Genomic DNA, 13,288 nt, shown 5'->3' with positions numbered 1-13,288 from the left:
TGTGCTCCCAGTCCCACCCTCTCCTGCTCCTCCACCTTAGGAAATTCCAGCTGATCCAGAAAGCACATCATTCTCTCCTTCCCATCTGAGCTTCATACAATCTTTCGTAAAATGCCTTGAACACTCCATTCACTCTCTCCGCTCCCCGCTCCATCTCTCCCTCCTCATCTCTCACCCCCCCTATCTCCGTCGCTGCTCCCCTTTTCCTCAGTTGGTGGGCCAGCAACCTGCTCGCCTTTTCCCCGTATTCGTACTGTACACCCTGTGCCTTCCTCCATTGTGCCTCTGCATTACCCGTAGTCAACAAGTCAAATTCTACATGTTGCCTTTGCCTTTCCCTGTACAGTCCCTCCTCTGGTGCCTCCGCATATTGTCTGTCCACCCTCAGAAGTTCTTTCAACAACCGTTCCCTTTCCCTACCCTCCTGCTTTCCTTTATGTGCCCTAATAGATATCAGCTCCCCTCTAACCACTGCCTTCAGCGCCTCCCAGACCACTCCCACCTGTATCTCCCCATTATCATTGAGTTCCAAGTACCTTTCAATACACCCCCTCACCCTTAAACACACCCCCTCATCTGCCAATAATCCCATGTCCATTCTCCAGGGTGGGCGCTGTTGTTTTTCTTCCCCTATCTCCAGGTCCACCCAATGTGGAGCATAATCCGAAATGGCTATAGCCGTGTACTCCATCCCCGTCACCTTTGGGATCAGTGCCCTTCCCAAAACAAAAAAATCTATTCGTGAATAAACTTTGTGGACATAGGAGAAAAACGAAAACTCCTTACTCCTAGGTCTACTAAATCTCCAGGGGTCTACTCCTCCCATCTGCTCCATAAAGTCCTTAAGCACCCTAGCTGCAGCCGGCCTCCTTCCGGTCCTGGACCTCGATCTGTCCAGCCCTGGGTCCAGCACCGTATTAAAATCTCCACCCATTACCAACTTCCCCACTTCTAGGTCCGGGATTCGTCCTAACATACGCCTCATAAAGTTGGCATCATCCCAGTTCGGGGCATACACGTTCACTAATACCACCGCCTCCCCTTGCAATTGGCCACTCACCATCACGTATCTGCCCCCACTATCCGCCACTATAGTCTTTGCCTCAAACATTACCCTCTTCCCCACTAGTATGGCCACCCCCCTGTTTTTTGCGTCTAGCCTCGAATGAAACACCTGCCCCACCCATCCTTTGCGTAGTCTGACCTGGTCTATCAGCTTCAGATGCGTCTCCTGAAGCATAACCACATCTGCCTTAAGTTTCTTTAGGTGTGCGAGTACCCGTGCCCTCTTAATCGGTCCGTTCAGCCCTCTCACATTCCACGTGATCAACCGGGTTGGGGGGCTCTTTACCCCCCCCCCTTGACGACTAGCCATCTCCTTTTTCAATCCAGCTCCTCACCCGGTTCCCACGTAGCCGTATCTCCCCCAAGCGGCGCCCCCCCCCCGCCCCGCCCCCCCCCCCCCCCCCATACCAGCTCCCCCTTCTCCCCAGCAGCAGCAACCCAGTTAACCCCCCCCCGCTAGATCCCAAACTAGCGTAATTGCACCCCCCATGTTGCTCCCAGAAGTCAGCAAACTCTGGCCGACCTCGGCTTCCCCCCGTGACCACGGCTCACACTGTGCGAGGCCCCCTCCTTCCTGCTTCTCTGTTCCCGCCGTGATTACCATAGCGTGGGAACAAAGCCCGCGCTTCCCTTTTGGCCCCGCCCCCAATGGCCGGCGCCCTCAGCTCCTCATCCTCCCTCCCCCACGACATGGGGAAGAGAGAAAAGTTACAGGGTCGCAGGATTAACAACTTGGGAAGTCATCTCTTCCCTCTTTTCCCCCCCTTCATCCCACATATTCACCCCCCCCACTTTGTCCCAAGCGTTCTTTTTATGGCCCGCTCACTCCAGTTTCTCCTCGACAATAAATGTCCACGCCTCATCTGCCGTTTCGAAGTAGTGGTGTTTCCCTTGATGTGTGACCCACAGTCTTGCCGGTTGCAGCATTCCAAATTCAATCTTCCGTTTGTGCAGCACCGCCTTGGCCCGATTAAAGCTTGCCCTCCTTCTCGCCACCTCCGCACTCCAATCTTGATATACGCGGATCACCGCGTTCTCCCACCTACTGCTCCGAGTTTTCTTTACCAATCTGAGGACCATCTCTCTGTCCTTATAGCGGAGAAATCTCACCACTATGGCTCAAGGAATTTCTCCAGCCCTCGGTCTTCGCGCCATAACTCGATAGGCTCCCTCCACCCGTCGGGGCCTCCGATCCCATTAACGAGTGCAGCAGCGTGCTCACATATGCCCCGACGTCCGCCCCTTCTACACCTTCGGGAAGACCAAGAATCCTGAAATTCTTCCTCCTCGCATTATTCTCCAGCACCTCCAGCCTTTCCACACACCTTTTGTGTTGTGCCTCGTGCATCTCCGTTTTTACCACCAGGCCCTGTATGTCGTCCTCATTCTCAGCAGCCTTTGCCTTCACGACCCGAAGCTCCTGTTCCTGGGTCTTTTGCTCCTCCTTTAGCCCCTCAATCGCTTGTAATATCGGGGCCAACAGCTCCTTCTTCATCTCCTTTTTGAGTTCTTCTACGCAACGCCGCAGGAACTCTTGTTGGTCAGGGCCCCATGTTAAACTGCCTCCTTCCGACGCCATCTTGCTTTGTGCCTGCCTTCCTGGCCGCTGCTCTAGAGGATCCACCGCAATCCGGCCACTTTCTTCTCTTTTTTCCATCCGTGTCCAGGGGGGATTCCCTTCTGGATTACAGCACAGTGTTTGTTGCCGTTAAAATTGCCGTTGGGGCTCCTATCAAGAGCCCAAAAGTCCGTTCCACCGGGAGCTGCCGAAACGTGCGACCTAGCTGGTCATCGCCGCACCCGGAAGTCTGGAGCTGAGATGATTGACCGCCAATTGCCACAACCATCTTCCTTTGTGCCAGCTATGACTCCAACCAGTGGAGGGTTTTCCCCGCCCCCGATTCCCATTGACTCCAGTTTTGCAAGGGTTTCTTGATGCCATACTCAGTCAAATGCTGCCTTGATGCCAAGGGCAGTCACTCTCATCCCATCTCTGGAATTCAGCTCTTTCAGTCCATGCTTGAACCAGGATTGCAATGAGGTCAGGAGCTGAGTGACCCTGCGGAATCCAAATTGAGCATCAGTGAACAGTTATTGCTGAGTAAGTGCTGCTTGATAGTGCTGTTAATGACCCCTTACACACTTTACTGATGATCAAGAGTTTGGTACTGTTGAGGATGTTGAAAGGATACAGTGGAGTGTTACTGGGCTAATTCCAAGTAAAAGAAATACATTAGTTACCATGAAAGATATACACGGGGATGAGGCTATAGGAGTGATTATTTGGAGGTGCATACGATGATGAATTGAATAGAGGAATTGTTTTTCATTTGAGGTAGCAGTTCAATACTACAACTAGATAGGTTAAGAAATATCAGAGGTTACAATTAAAACTTGTACAAGGTCAGATCTATGTGGGATGTGTGGAGCTGCTTCTTTTCTCAAAGGAGAGTGGATTTCTGGAAGCGGTTGCCTGCAGGAGAATCAAACCTCTGTTTTGGTTGTGTTAAAGGTTATCTGGTACAAAAGGTAGGCACTGTATCGAATTGTCAGAGCTGGAGTTATCATATGGACTAGTTTTGATCACCCAGTGGAGTGATCAGGCTCAGTGCAAGAGGGTCTGAAAATTTGCTCTTGCTTGTTTTTGCTGTCGCACAAATTGAATATCTACCCCCCCCACCAACCTTAGCCCTGCCCCAAAATCTTCATCACAGAGAGAGGCCATTAGAGTTGGTGCAAGCTACAAACCTGGCTTAACTACTTTAATCTTTTTCCTGCCATTCTTTACTCTGCACATTCTAATTGTGAACTTTTACTATTCAGTTCAGGAAGGTTATTTGACTTCCAGCAACTTAAGAATGTCAGACACATCCTTAACATTACTTTGTTTTTGTTCAGTGTGGCCTGGTTCATGGTTTGCTGATACCAAGTTGGAATGACCGGTTTAGACTGCATTGCAGGTTACTAAATTAGGAATTAGTCGTGCTTTCTTTTTCAAAGGTTTGATTGATTCAGTAATGTCATGCTCTGTGGGAGTTCATTCTGTAAAGTCACAACTTAAACTGTGAAGGAGATCTGCTATATTCCTGTGTTCTTTTCCAGGCAAAACAAAGCTTCCGCTGGTCTCTTTTTAAAAGCTTTTCAGAATGATGAACATATATTCTTGCTATGCTACATTGTTCCTAACCTTTCACTGCATTATGGTTTACACATAAATAATTTGCCCGAATATTAACGTTTGCATTACACTTCCAGTCTCTATTGTAATCATTCCAAGGTCAGTAACATACATCATACTGCAGGTGGTCACATTTCGCCATAACTCTATCTACTCTGTATGGCAGACTGCAACTTGTCTTGGGATAACATTTATCTCTATTGTTTTTTGCTGGGTGGAAGTCAGTGATAACCCTCCAGTAAATTGTTTACTCTGAACGTGCAGCACAATTTTTTTATTGTCCAGTTCAAAATGGGAAGTCAGTTGAGCTTGTGATTCATGAAAATTCAGTCATCCTGAAAGAAGTGGGGTCTTTATAAATTTCCAGCCATTCTAAGTGATTCTGGAGTAAGGTGATTGGTTATAAACATTACTCCTGAAATCAATCAGACATGTTTCAACTGAATATTGAGGAATTTTAATCAATGGAATAGCAAAAGAGAAAATAAACTCTACATACAGTAAAAAGGTAATTGACAGATGCAGGACATTTAAAATGTGATTTTCAATTATTACAAAAAGCTAAACTAAAATAAAATGTCACATTACATATATGAAAAACAAAAAGCCAATACCTACCCAGCTCGCTGCTTTTTGGACTTATCTGAAATTCCATCTCGGGACATAAGTTTGTTGAATACTATGATCCCAATGAGCATGTTTACCTTGTGAAGAAAAACCAAGAGTTAGCAGACGGGTCTATCAAGCAGCAGTTCTCACAATGATATAAAAGTGAAGCCTACATTTTCTCCAGGGAAGCAAAAAGTAGTTCATACAGGCTTTAATTCAGTTTTCAAAAAAACACTGCTTTGTGCTAGTTAACGATTAGACAAACAGGTTATTGTGTTCCAGAGAAATCTCAGTTTGTAATATATTGTGCAAAGGTGGGAGGCGATGGTCGTCATGTTGTCATTGGACCAGTAATCCAGAGACCCAGGGTAATGCTTTGGGGACCCCGGCTCAAATCCCACTATGGCAGATGGTGCAATTTGAATTTTTTTTTATTTTTCATTTTGGTGCAATTTGAATTTAATAAAAATCTGGAACACAAGAGTCCAATGATAATCATGAAACCATTGTTGATCGTCTTAAAAACCCATCTAGTTCACTAATGTCCTTTAGGGAAGGAAATGTGCCATCCATACCTGGTCCCAAACCCACAGCAATATGGTTGACTGTTAAGTATCCTCTGAAATGGCCTAGCATACCATTTAATTCAAAGTGAATTAGGGATGGGCAATAAATGCTGGTCTAGCCAGCGATGTCCACATCCAATGAATAAGTAAAATTAATGTGGAGGTTCATAAATGATTATAAGAGATTTCATAGATAGTTTTGGTGGTTTATTGATCAACCACTTTGAATCAAATTGATAAAATAATAATTTAAATATTTGTCCACATGTCAATACATTCGCAAAAATCAGCCTGTTCTAAAAATTCTAATGAAGGTAATATGGGGGCAGGAATTCTCTGGTCGTCGGGATTCAGTTTTCCCGCTGGCAGCACACCCCATCAGCGGGTTTCGCAGTGGCGTGGGATGGTTTCAATGGGAAATCCCATTGACAAGCGGTGGGAGGATAGAATCCAACCATCAGTGAAAGGCATGTGGCTGAGGAACCTGTGGCTAGGAGACTGGAGAATCCCGCCCCATTCCTTTGGTTGCCCTGTTTATCAGTATCCTAAAGAACTGCGGGTAAATTTCCTCTGGTCGATAACCTATTATTTTTTAACATGTTTGTTTGAAATGCAGAATGTGAGAACTGCTCCCCAGTTGTTTTGAATTTATTAGAAATAGTGATCAAAACAACACATACTCATTTATGTATAAATTAATCCAGAAAAGCCAATAGTGAACAAAATTCACTGGGGGCTTTTCACAGTAACTTCAGTGAAGCCTACTTGTGACAATAAGCAATTTTCATTTCATTTCATTTCATTTCAAATTCAGGGATCAAATCTCAGAATTAATAACGTTTTCGTACAATTTCCAAAATAAGGCAAATACAAAGCACAAATTTATATATCCGATTCCCATGACTTATGGCATGCATCAATGTAAAGCTGTTAATATTCAGTTACATGAAATTTGCCCATGTCATGTAACGTGCAACATTAAAAATACGATTTACCAATACAATGATTGCAGCTGGTCCAACAAATGCATAAAGGAGGCCTCCATCCAAAGATAACCAACAGCTGGAAGCAAGCAAAAAACAGAGTAATTTTCAGAGGAACATACTTATCAAAGATAAACAGCATAAATGGTGTTTTACTGAAGAGGAACATAAGGGATATGGGTTGACTCCAGATTCCCTTTATTCTTTCCATTAGAGGGCATTGTTTCCTGCTCGGTACATCCTCTATACTCCAATCCCCTTGGAATAAAGGCTAAAATGCCATTTGCCAACCCAATCTTTTGCTGTACCTGCTAACTTTCTGTGATCTTTGTACGTGTCCACTCAAGTCTCTCCAAACATCAACATTGAGACTTCCCATGACTTTTTAAAAATGTTGCATTTTTCTATCCTTACTATCAAATACATAACCTCATGATTCGCCACAATATACTCTGCCACCTTGTTGTTTATCATAGCTAAAGCCCCAGCACTGATTCTTGTGGCAGACCATTAGGTACAACCTGCCAATCGAGAGTGCCATAATTATGCCCCTATGCTCTGCTTCCTGTCCATTAAATGATCCACCATCCATGTTAATATATTGGCTTATCTCCATGAGCACTTATCTCATGTGATGTTCTGCCTAATCAATAATGCAATTCCTCCTCCTCTTTCACCTTCCCCTCTATCACGCCTCAAACTTCTATACCCTGGGACGTTCAGCTGCAGTTTGTGAAATAAATTGAATTTTCGGATGGTTCCTAAAGCAAGCAATTGCCCATCAGAAGTTTGAAATGAAAATGAAATGAAAATGAAAATGAAATGAAATGAAAATGAAATGAAATGAAAATCGCTTATTGTCACAAGTAGGCTTCAAATGAAATTACTGTGAAAAGCCCCTAGTCGCCACATTTCCGGCACCTGTTCGGGGACGCTGTTACGGGAATTGAACCGTGCTGCTGGCCTGCCTTGGTCTGCTTTCAAAGCCAGCAATTTAGCCCTGTGCTAAACAGCCCCTGACATGCAATCCTTTCCTGGCAAGTTCCCCAGCACATCTTGAGATACCGACCAGATACACTGCCCTGGAGTGCGAACGTTATTGTTTTTTAAAAAATATATTTTTATTCTCCTCCTTTTTCACATTTTCTCCCAAATTTACACCCACCAATAAACAATAATCAGTAACAAATATGTCAATCCCCATATCAATAACAATGATCCCATCCTCCCACCAAACCCCAAACATTAGCCCGCATAGGGGCTGTTTAGCACAGGGCTAAATCACTGGCTTTGAAAGCAGACCAAGGCAGGCCAGCAGCACAGTTCAATTCCCGTAACAGCCTCCCCGAACAGGCGCCGGAATGTGGCGACTAGGGGCTTTTCACAGTAACATCATTTGAAGCCTACTTGTGACAATAAGCGATTTTCATTTCATGTTCAAACAAACAAATGACAAAAAGGAATTAAGGATCACCCATAGTCGCCATTGACACACGCAGCCCCCTTCCCCCCAACCCTCCCAGCCACATGCCCCAACTAATGTTCGATGTTATCCAGTTCTTGAAAGTGCATAATGAATAATGCCCATGAATTGTAGAACCCCTCCATCCCTCCCCTCAGTTCAAACGTAACCTTCTCAAGAGTCAAGAATTCCAACAGGTCCCCCGCCATGCCAGGGCACAGGGTGGAGAGGTTGCTCTCCAACCTATCAGGATCCGCCTTCGGGTGATCAACGAGGCGAAGACTACAACATCTGCCTCCGCACCCGTTTCCAACCCTGGCTGGTCCGACACCCCGAATATGGCCTCCCGGGGTCCCGGGTCCAGTTTCACATGCACCACTTTAGAAATTACCCTAAAAGCCTCCTTCCAGTAATCCTCTAGCTTTGGACAGGACCAAAACATATGAATGTGATTAGTCCCCCCGCAACGTTCACACATCTTCTACTCCTTCAAAGAATCGGCTCATACTCGCCCTCGTGAGGTGTGCTCGGTATACCACCTTCAGCTGTATCAGCCCCAACCTCGTGCACGAGCTGGAGGCATTCACTCTCCGGAGCACCTCACACCAGAACCCCTCCTCCATATCCTCTCCCAACTCTTCCTCCCACTTTGCTTTGATCCCTTCCAGCGGTGCCTTCTCCTCTTACAAAATAGCTCCCTAAACCGCTGACACTACCTCCTTCTCCAGTCCCCCTGTCGTCAGCATCTCCTCCAGCAATGTGGAGGCAGGCTCCACTGGGAAGCTCTGTATCTCCGTTCTGGCAAAATCTAGAACCTGCATTATCTAAACATTTCCCCTTGCTCCAGCCCATACTTCGCTTCCAGCTCCTTCAAACCTGCAAACCGACCCCTAAGAAACAAATCTTTTAGTGTCTTAATCCCCTTCTCCTCCCCTTTCCGAAAATTTCCATCCCACCTCGCTGGCTGAAATCTGTGGTTCCCCCGAATCGGCATTTCCCTTGACCCTGCCCCCAACCCGAAGTGTTGGCGAAACTGCCTCCAAATTCTCAATGAAGCTATTATTACTGGACTCACGGAGTATTTCCCTGGGGCTATCGGGAGCAGCACTGTTGCTAGTGCTTTCAATCCCGACACCCTGCACAAATTCTCCGCCATTCTGACCCACTGGGAATCAACCCCTCTGACCCAGCTCCGCACCTTCTCCACATCCGCCGCCCAGTTGTAATACATCAGGTTCGGAAGACCCAAACCCCGGCCTGCCTTCCCCTCTGTAGCAGCACCTTTCTAACTCTGGCCACCTTCCCTCCCTATATGAACAATGTAATCCTTCCCTCAATCTCTCTGAAAAAAGCCTTTGGCAAGAAAATCGGCAGGCATTGAAAAATAAACAGAAATCGCGGCAAGATGTTCATTTTAACCGCCTGTACCCGACCCGCCAGTGACGGAGGGAGACCATCCCACCTTGCCAGATCAGCTTTCACACTCCCCACCAAACTAGAAATGTTGTACCTGCGGAGACCCCCCCCCCACTCCCGGGCAACCTGCACCCCCAGGTACCTAAAGTGAGTCCCTGCCCTACGGAATGGCAGCCCCCCCCCACCCCTGCCCCCAGCCCCGGCCAAGACACCACAAAATACTCACTCTTGTCTAGATTTAGTCTGTACCCCGAGGAAGACCCAAACACTCGAAGCAGCTCCAATATTCCCCCTATCGACACACTTGGTTCCGACATGTATAACAGCAAGTCATCTGCATATAAGGACACCCTATGCTCTATCCCCCCCCCCCGCAATATTCCTTTCCATACCCCCGAACTTAATGCGATGGCCAACGGCTCAATCGTGAGTGCAAACAGCAGGGGGGACATAGGACATCCCTGCCTAGTCCCACGGTGGAGAGAAAAGTATCTCGAGCTGATTTTGTTTGTGCGGACACTCGCCCTCGGCTCCTTATATAGTAGCTTTACCCAGTTCACAAATCTTGGTCCAATCCCAAACCGCTCCAGAACTGCCATCAAATACCCCCATTCAAACGTCTTCTCAGCGTCCAATGCCACAACCACCTGTTTCCTTCCCCTCTGCCGGTGCCATAACAACGTTCAATACCCTTCTAACGTTTGAAAAGAGCTGCCTCCCTCTCACGAACCCCGCCTGATCTTCACCTATCACCTTCGGGAGGCACTCCTCCAGCCTACCCGCCAGTACCTTCGCCAATACTTTTGCATCCACATTCAGAAGTGATATGGGCCTATACGACTGATGCACGATCAATTACACAAAGACGAGAGTTGAATGCAACTGAGGCTTTATTACACTAAGATGTGTGGCCTCCTACAGCAGCTGGCGAAATGGCTGCTGTACGGGAGCACACATATTTATACTCCGCCTACTGGGTGGGGTCAGCAGGTAGGAAACTACCCCTTACCTGTAGTACAGGGCCTTACCACAAATCACCTAATATATACATCAGTGGTGATTACCACATTCACCCCCTGTTAAAATTGAGTCCGGCGGGGGTGGGGGTGGAGAACTATACACAAGTACATGTTTTAAAACACAGAGAAAAAAATTTGAGTTCAGCTGGGGGGGGGGGGGGGGGGGGGGGGCGGGCGGGGGGTGGAGGAGAATTATACGGAAGGATGATGTTTTAAGAGTCCAGATCAAGTTACGGGTTCAGTCGGTCCAAAGCCTTGCTCTGCCGTTGGGAGCGCCGCAGTGGTGGCGGCGATTCCGGTGCCGGTCTGGTCCTCGGCGACTCTGGGAGCATGTCGAAATCCTCTTCAGCCTCGGGCGTGGGCAGGGGGAGGACGGATTGTCCTGGGGCAGGGATTGCGGCTGGGTGCGCCGGGGGAGGGGAGGGTGGTGCCGGGCCGGAGGGGTGTGTGTGTGTGAGGGAGACAGTATCTTGACGGCCGTCGGGGCATGGGATGGCGAAGGGGAATCTGGAGTACTCATCGACCACACTGAGGAAGTACGTGTTACGGTAGTAGGCGTACTGTGGGTTGGCGTGGAATAGCTGTACCCTTTCAACCAACGGGTCCGCCTTGTGGAGTTGTACGTGCTTACGAAGGAGTATGGGTCCTGATGCTGCCAGCCAAGTCAGGAGCGACACCCTGAAGGTGGACTTCCTGGGGAAGGCGAAGAGACGTTCATTAGTCGCAGTGCATAGGAGCGACCGAATGGAGTGCAGTGCGTCGGGAGGACCTCCTGCCAGCGGGAGGCCGGGAGATTTCTGGACCGTAGGGCCAGCTGGACGGCTCTCCAGACCGTCCCATTCTCCCTCTCCACCTGCCCGTTTCCCTGGGGGCTATAGCTGGTCGTCCTGCTCGAGGCGATACCCTTGATGAGCAGGAACTGACACAGCTCATCGCTCATGAATGAGGATCCCCTGTCGCTGTGGACGTAGGCAGGGAAGCCGAACAGAGCGAAGATGGCGTTGAGGGCTTTGATGACGGTGGCAGTCGGGGCATGGGATGGCGAAGGGGAATCTGGAGTGCTCATCGACCACACTGAGGAAGTACATGTTACGGTCGGTGGAGGGGAGTGGCCCTTTGAAGTCCACGCTGAGGCCTTCAAAGGGGCGGGCGGCCTTCACGAGGCGCGCACGGTCTGGCTGGTAGAAGTGCGGTTTGCACTCCGCACAGATCTGGCAGTCTCTGGTGATTGCCCTGACTTCCTCGACGGAGTAGGGCAGATTGCGGGCCTTGATGAAGTGGTACAAACATGTAACTCCCGGGTGACAAAGGTTGTCGTGCAAGGTCCGGAGTCGGTCCACCTGTGCGCTGGCACATGTACCTCGGGATAGGGTATCGGGGGACTCGTTGAGTTTACCGGGCGATACAAAATCTCGTAGTTGTAGGTGGAGAGCTCGATCCTCCACCTCAAGAATTTATCGTTTTTGATCTTGCCCCGCTGTGTGTTGTTAAACATGAAGGCTACCGACCTTTGGTCAGTGAGAGAGTGAATCTCCTGCCGGCCAGGTAATGCCTCCAATGCTGCACAGCTTCCACGATGGCTTGGGCCTCTTTTTCGATGGAGGAGTGCCGAATTTCTGAGGCATGAAGGGTTCGTGAAAAGAATGCCACGGGCCTGCCTGCCTGGTTGAGGGTAGCAGCTAGAGCGACGTCTGATGCGTCGCTCTCGACTTGAAATGGTAACGTCTCGTCGACTGCGTGCATCGCGGCCTTGGCGATGTCAGCTTTAATACGGTTGAAGGCCTGGTGAGCCTCGGCCGTTAGCGGAAAAAGAATGGATTGGATGAGTGGCATAATTTGGGATCCACTGGGTGCAGTAAGAAAAGAAGGTTGGGGAGGGCGTAGAGGCGGAAGACGGTAAACTCCTGGTAAGATGGCGGCGCCCACGGGCCGCACGTGCCGTGGGGGAGACAAGATGGCGGCTCTTGATGTTCCTGAGGAGGACAAGATGGCGGCGCCCACGGGTCGCACGTGGTAGGGGTTGAACAAGATGGCGGCACCCACGGGCCGCACGTGGTCTGAGGAGGGGAAGATGGCAGCGCCCACTGGCCGTACGGGGGGGGGGGGGGCGGAAAAATAGCGGCGACTGAACAGGCCTGGCACAACGCCGTGAAGTGCCCCTTCTTGCCGCAGGCCTTGCAAAGGGCGCTCCGGGCTGGGCATCGTTGTCGGGGGTGTTTTGGTGCCGACAGAAGTTACATTTGGGGCCCCCAGAGTTGGTTGGCTGCCGCGCGGCACAGGCGTGGGGTTGGCTGAGTGGGGTCCCCGATGGGGCGGCCGTCTGCGGAGTCCACGATGCGTAGGAGGGGTGGGCCGCGCGGTCGGGGGTTCAGGCCTTGATGTTGCACGAGACGACCGTCAGCGAGAGCGCAAGCTTTTTGGTTGCTGCGAGGTCGAGCCTTCTAAAAGGCGTTGGCGGAAGTAATCTGACCCTATCCCCGTAACAAAAGCGTCCCTCATAAGCAAGTTCGAGTGTGATAGTGAGAGTTTGGTGACCGAGGGAGTATAAGGCTTCATTTTTATCTAAAGTTTAGTCTTTCTTTTATTTAGTTAATTAACTTAAAAGTTGCGGTTTGGTTTAGAAGAAGGTGAATTTTCAATAAGCTTTAAACAGGCTTCCACTTGTAGGCACTTTCAGCTGGAGCTTGTTAATTAGTTAATTGGATTAGGCCAGTTTTCAGAGGCTAGATTCACAGTATAAAAGTGATCTACCTACGGTGCAAACTTTGTTTGCACTGAGTGCTGAATTTGGTGCATTTGAGTGCGATAGTGAGAGTTTGGTGACCGAGGGAGTTAGGTGAGGAGGGAGTAAGGTGCTCCTTTCATTTTGTTTCCTACATTTCTGCAAAGAGTGAGAAGAGAGCCAGGAGTTTACAGAAAGTGTAGCTGACTGGGAGCAGGGTCGGAGGGCGGAGATCTAGTTAGTCCACAGGGCAGCTATATTCTGTCAG

At 49.0% G+C, this 13,288-nt stretch overlaps 1 protein-coding gene across 8 annotated transcripts in view; it reads right to left on the bottom strand.

Annotated features, from left to right (window-relative positions):
* LOC140418616 (adhesion G protein-coupled receptor B2-like) overlaps positions 1–13,288 on the bottom strand; it is a 1,340,408-nt gene that overhangs the window by 154,825 nt on the left and 1,172,295 nt on the right. For all 8 annotated transcript variants that reach the window (XM_072502156.1, XM_072502149.1, XM_072502159.1 and 5 more), the window contains 2 exons: positions 6,414–6,480; positions 4,862–4,947 (listed from right to left, as the gene is read on the bottom strand). In XM_072502156.1, the coding sequence (XP_072358257.1) occupies positions 4,862–4,947; positions 6,414–6,480 (153 nt within the window). The remainder of the gene's footprint in view (positions 1–4,861; positions 4,948–6,413; positions 6,481–13,288) is intronic.

The sequence above is a fragment of the Scyliorhinus torazame genome, chromosome 1 (genome assembly GCF_047496885.1).
Source record: "Scyliorhinus torazame isolate Kashiwa2021f chromosome 1, sScyTor2.1, whole genome shotgun sequence".
In the NCBI taxonomy this organism is placed as follows: Eukaryota; Metazoa; Chordata; class Chondrichthyes; order Carcharhiniformes; family Scyliorhinidae; genus Scyliorhinus; species Scyliorhinus torazame.
Note: the sequence above shows the minus strand (reverse complement) of the source record. Positions and strands in the feature narration are given on the sequence as shown.